Source organism: Pundamilia nyererei, unplaced genomic scaffold (assembly GCF_000239375.1).
Source record: "Pundamilia nyererei isolate P.nyererei 1_Seehausen unplaced genomic scaffold, PunNye1.0 scaffold00366, whole genome shotgun sequence".
In the NCBI taxonomy this organism is placed as follows: Eukaryota; Metazoa; Chordata; class Actinopteri; order Cichliformes; family Cichlidae; genus Pundamilia; species Pundamilia nyererei.
Genome location: NW_005187767.1, coordinates 48,947 through 55,378, shown reverse-complemented (window position 1 = coordinate 55,378; position 6,432 = coordinate 48,947). Strand labels below are relative to the sequence as shown.

The 6,432-nt window shown below is 39.7% G+C and overlaps 1 protein-coding gene across 2 annotated transcripts in view; it reads left to right on the top strand.

Moving 5' to 3' along the window:
• Nucleotides 1-5,424: 5,424 nt before the first annotated feature.
• cyp17a2 (cytochrome P450, family 17, subfamily A, polypeptide 2) overlaps nt 5,425-6,432 on the top strand; it is a 10,265-nt gene continuing 9,257 nt past the window's right edge. Inside the window, exon 1 of one of the 2 annotated variants that reach the window (XM_005752568.2) lies at nt 5,425-5,778. In XM_005752568.2, the coding sequence (XP_005752625.1) occupies nt 5,543-5,778 (236 nt within the window). In that variant the 5' untranslated portion in view covers nt 5,425-5,542. The remainder of the gene's footprint in view (nt 5,779-6,432) is intronic. The other variant, XM_005752567.2, reaches the window with a different exon arrangement.

Genomic DNA, 6,432 nt, shown 5'->3' with positions numbered 1-6,432 from the left:
GTGGGGGAACTTGCACAATCGGTGGCTGACTAAATACTTTTTTGCTCCACTGTACATATACACATAAGTTTTACATCTTATCATCTTATACTAATATCACTTAAAAAAGTGAAACACATATAATATAATTAACTAATAGCATTAGTTAATATTAATTATTATTATTAGCACACTATAGTGCTGCATTATGATTATTTTAACCTGAAAGAAGAAATATAACATTAAGTTAAAAACACAAGGTGGAAAAAGATTTTAATAAAAAGTTATTAGTTTCAAACTATGAAACAAATGACATACGGTCATGTTGAATATAAAGTTTTCACAGGACTCTTAACAGTCATGGCAAAACAAAATAGCTCCCAGGGGGTGATTATCAGATGCATTTGATTAAATGATCATCAGGAAGTCCGAGCACATCTATAAAAGCAGAAGTTTTACACATTTGCAGGTCTGGAGCATTCAGCTGTGTTCCCACATCCTAGAAATTCACTGTGAGTTCAGACCCTCTGATGATCAGGGAAACTGCAAAATATCCAACTCTACAGGCCTCAGTCAGCATGTTAAACAGTGAAGTTCATGACGGTACAAATAAAAAAACTAGTTGTTTGGAAGCAGAAAGCCTCTTCACTCTAAAAAGAACAGAAGGTGCTCCTGAGCAAACCGCAAAACTTCTGGAACGACGTCCTTTAGACAGATGGGACCAAAATGATGTTGTGTGGAGCAAATCAGCACGAACACCTCAGATCAACAGTCAGCGAGGTGGTGGTGAGGTGATGATTTGCGCACCTTGCAGTCACTTGGTCCGTCATGAATTCCTCTGTGTACCAAAGTATGCTCGAGTCTAACGTAAGGCCATCTGTGTGACAACTAAAGCTTGGCTGAAACTGAGACATGGAACAGGATGATGATCACATGCACAGCAGCAAATCTACAACAGATTCCCTGAATATTAAAAGAGTCAGTGCAGCAGCGGTCAGGTCAAAGTCCAGACCTTCAGAGAGCTGTGCACGAACCTCAGTGACCTGAAGCAGAGAAGACAAAGTCATAGAGAAAATAATCACTTTAGCTTATTGCTGCTAAAGGTGGTTCAACTAAGCTAAGATCAAACCCAGCCCTCAATTAAAAAAACTGATTAAAAACAGAAAACTGTGCAACAAACAACAAACAGCTGCTCTGATTTCTGCTGAAAACATCTCTGACATATTTCAGAAAAGTGCCCAAACTTTTCAGATACTTTTTCTTTGACCTTCAGCATCGCTCTAAGTGTAAGCATACAACAAAGTTAGGAGCACTGCTCAATTTAGTGTATACAGAAAAAACATAAATGAAATATGTTATATGCTATCATAAATAAAAATAAATGAATGAATAGGTAATATTAGTATAACAACACCCTGAATGTGTAACTCTTTCTGATGGGAGGGTTTAGCTCAAGTCTCTGAGTATGCTGTTAGACCAAACAGCCAAGCTTCATTTTTTAGTTTAACTTTTACTTCCACACATTCAGAGTATTCCCCGGGAGCATCTGGTGGCTGTCAGAGGAACTGCGGCTTCGGGCATTTTTAGCATCCTCTGTTCTGTATATTCATATTTAATCAGCTCGGGTTCTGGTGCTGCTTACGTTTGTGAGTGCTTGGATCCCGGGTGACTAAAATAAGCCCGATCACATCGGCGTGAGAGCGTTCAGGCGACAGGGCTGCAAAAAACAGTCAGCTGACGATGCAGAGAGAAGAGAGAAGGAAGCTATATCAAGAAAGATGATGGAAGAGGGAGTGTGTGTGGGCGAAGTAAGAGAGGCTGTTGCCATGGCACTCTGCCACCTCCTGTTCCCTCCACCTGTTACAAATAACACACTGCGATGGAGACATTAATGTGGCGTCAGAAGCGCTGCGGCCTTCAGTTTCTGTCATCTGCAGCCACTGACTCACACTCCGTACAGTATGTGGCTGCTTTAGATTTTCCAGATTCTCCTACATCGCAGAGGCATCTCATTGGCCCCAGACTCATCCTGCAGCAGGACAGCAAGCCCTAGCATCCAGCCACAGTCACAAAGAACCAAATTCAACTGCGAGAGGAATGAGATTTGTGCTCTTTCAGGTTCTCAAGAGCACAAATCTTAACATCATGGCGTCTAAAATCAACCGAGTCCTGCATGACGAGTCCACCACCAACTTCAAAATGTGGGGCACAAGTGTGTTTTGTACCTTACTCTGTAAGAAGGTGGTTATTTAATAAAAAGTCCTTATTTTGTTCTGAATTTACATTTAGAGCCTAAAACTTTCCATACTCCTGTAGCGAAGGACTATAAGGAAAAACTAAAGGAGTCCAAGCACTGATCCAAAAACCATTTGCTGACTCTGGATGGCATTACCTTCACCTCCAATACACTGTGAAAAATCTTGGAGTCGGTTTTGACCAGGATATGTCCATCAGTGCACATATTAAACAAATACGTAGGACTTCTTTCTTCTATTTGTGCAAAATTTCTAAAATTAGAAATATCCTGTCTCAGAGTGACGCTGAAAAACTAGTTCATGCATTTATTACTTCCAGGCTGGACTACTCCAATTCATTATTATCAGGATGTCCAAAAAACTCGCTGAAAAGCCTTCAGCTAATCCAAAATGCTGCAGCAAGAGTCCTGACAGGGACTAGAAAGAGAGAGCATATTTCTCCTGTTTTGGCTTCCCTTTATTTGCTTCCTTTTAAATCGTGCTCCTCACATACAAGGTCTTAAATAATCAGGCCCCATCTTATCTTAATGACCTTGTAGTACCATATCACCCTATTAGAGCACTTCGCTCTCGCTCTGCAGGCCTACTTGTTGTTCCTAGAGTATTTAAAAGTAGAATGGGAGGGAGAGCCTTCAGTTTTCAGGCCCCTCTTCTGTGGAACCAGCTTCCAGTTTGGATTCGGGAGACAGACACTATCTCTACTTTTAAGATTAGGCTTAAAACTTTCCTTTTTGCTAAAGCATATAGTTAGGGCTGGACCAGGTGACCCTGAATCCTCCCTTAGTTATGCTGCAATAGACGTAGGCTGCCGGGGATTCCCATGATGCATTGAGTTTTTCCTTTCCAGTCACCTTTCTCACTCACTATGTATTAACAGACCTCTCTGCATTAAATCATATCTGTTATTAATCTCTGTCTCTCTTTCACAGAATGTCCTTGTGTTGTCTTCCTCCCTCCAGCCCCAACCGGTCATGACAGATGGCCACCTGGGTGGTACAGGAAGTTTCTTGCTGTTAAAAGGGTGTTTTTCCTTCCCACTGTCACCCAGTGCTTGCTCATAAACAGTGTTGGGAAGGTTACTTTTAAAATGTATTCCACTACAGATTACAGAATACATGCCCCAAAATGTATTTTGTAATGTATTCCTATAAGTTGCTCACTGAGAGTAGGCTAACGTATTTTTGAATATCATGAATGTACTATTGCTGTGTGATTTATTACTGTTACTGAAGGTTACTCCCCATACCAATACCAATTTAAATCTTAACATAAAATGAGTAACAGTAGGGTGGACGTAAGGCTGCACTTTTTGCAGTCATCTCGTATAGAAAACCATTTCTGTATCAGTAATATGTTTTCTTTTTGTCTGTTAATAATCATGTGGAACTGCACATGATTATTTGCAGCTAGCAGGTTGTTAATGCTATCCATCAAGTCTAAAAACAGCATGTTAATACATGGAGATCCTGAAGGCTGCTCCAAAAATAATCAGCTTATACTTTAAATATTTGTTCAGTTCTCTTCCAAACCAGCTGTCTATTGTAAGTTTTGAGTGCTTAAAGTGTTCTAACATCCCATGTTGGTTTTTATTCAGGTACAAATTTGCACTGCTTTTATTAAGAGATGAAGCTTGTGTTTCTGTCATGTAGTGATTGTGGTTAACTGTATGAAGCTTATTAGATATTATGAAACCAATGATATTTTTAAATTATCTTTTTTTTTTAAAGAAACCTACTAGATCATCTGTAATTTTTTTATGTCATGTGTAATTTCCATTGCAAATATTAATCACAGTTAAATTACGAGTCAGTCTAACCTCAGCTAACGCCAGCTAATAATGGCAGATACTGAAGTTTCGCCCATCCCATTCATCTTATGAAGTGGTGTCGGAATTTCCAAGTAAGAAAAGCATTCCTGCCCGTGTACCGCTGGCTCTGAGTCCATTGTGTAACTGAGGCCACCAACATTAACAGAATACTTACATTAGAGCCTCTTATTATGTCTTTTGTTTGGGTTTTGGGCAATCAGAATCCAAATCAGAGAAACTGCATTAATCCCAGATGGAAATTGAGTAAAAAAATAAAAAAATAAAAATGATTCAAACCCCAGCCAGCAGCCCTTAACCATGTGTCATATGAGTGCATGATCAGCCAACTGAGCTAAAGTGGACTCAACTCTGTTTAATCACCAAAAATTGGAGAAGCGATAGAGAGGGGATAGCCTAACATATGAAACAGGAAATGACTGCAAAAGGTGGTATTCTAAATAAAGCATTGTTTGATTGTTGGTGTTTTCTCTGTATTATTACACAATCTTTACTGTACAATACAAAACACCTTGAAGTGACTGTTGTTGTGATTTGGTGCTATATAAATAAAACTGAATTGAAATTGAATATGTGCCTTTTTGACTCTCTGAAATGTTCATGGAGTTAACCTGAGGTCCAGTAATAAGTGCTACACGGGTCTTTATATAAGAACAGAAACAGACTTTTCCCGTATCACTGTACCACAGAGTTACTTAAACAAGAGTCAAATTAAAAAGAGACCACAATGAAGCCAAAAACAAAGCTCAAAACTAGTTTTTAAAACAAGTTAATTTGTCAAACACAACATAACAAATATAATTAAGCAACAACAGACAGCATAATACAAACTCACATAAGTATACACAAACACACACACCATCTCATTTTGTGTCATTATAATAAATATAAATATATAATAAATATGATGTAAAATGGTAGTTTAGAGTGAGTCTCAAACAGTCCGAGGTTAAAGGCGTTTTATTTTGAAACCCTTCAGCTTTAGAGCAGCAGCTGTAAATGTTTGCTGAGCCTCCTGTGGACAGTCAGGTATCTGTGCTGCTGCTGAACAAACAGACAACGAATGATAGACTAATAACAGTAACAGCTCGTTAACACATTAATAAGTGCTTTGAAACGCTCACAAATCCACTGGTGTGCATCTGGCATGTGGTCCATTGATTTACAGCTATCCAGGAGATAAATTCGAATATCACCTTGAAGTACAGAACAAACTGACTTGGATGAAACCCACTGATGAGGTCGTATTCTCCTTTAAGGTTGCTATGGGAACCAGATATGCAGCTTGATAACATCAAGGCTGTCGAACCAACATAAACACCCGCCAGCGAGCGCACACACACATTCACGGTCATACGTAAGTAACAAAAACAACTCCCGCATACACACACAGCGACCTCTCCAAGGTTTTTTTGTGCGTGTAAGAGGTTAAAGCCGGGGCTCTCCAGCGTCTCCCTGCACTCTCCTCCATCTCACCGCAGACATGCTCACCTGTCTCCTCTCATTCCTGTCTCCTTCGCTCTCTCCCTCTGTCCTTATCACCCTTTTTACTGTCGTAGTGGTCGTCCTGTTCTTGACCACATCTCGGCTCGTTCCTGTAACCGAACCCTTGGCTCGGGGCTCCATCCCCTGCCTGCCACGGCTCCCCTTCCTGGGCAGTCTCCCCTGGCTTGGAGGAGGCCTCCCACCTCATCTCCTCTTCACGCAGATGTCCCACAGGTGAGATCGGCATGTTAATTTTCTGGTCGTGAGTTTGGTCATGAGTTTTGTCAGGAGGAATCAGTCATGTTTACAAGACAGCAATCAGTCACAGATATGGAAGGACTGGTTCATTTTTAGGGACACTTTGGCAGGACCTTTTAATGTGTAGTCATGTTTGAGAAGACTAGTTAATGTTAGTCGGCAAATATTCCTTCAAGTAGACTGCTTGGTCGAGTTAACCTCCTGAACTGTCTACAACACATGGTGAAAACCTGAAATTAAGACAGAGAAGACTAGAGGTGAGACATGATCATTACTGATTACTGATGACAGATTTAGATATATTTTCATAAACCATTCATTTACCACATCAATAAACAGCAGGGCAAAATATTTTTTCTAACATGGCAACCTTTAAAAAGTGAAAGGAGACAGAAAGACAGGTGAGAAAGAATAAAGCTTAATTGACTTTTTGATGGCATTTTACACACAGTACTGGTGCAGTATCTAGAAAATGTGGGAAAATACTGGCATCATGTACAGTACTTAGCTACTTCTGAAGAAATTATGTTGGGACCCTCAAAAACATTACTATGTACAATAATGGATTTCTATACATTTTACATCAGATGAAAACGTTTGTTTTCAGATAATTATTTATTCAAAGTTTTT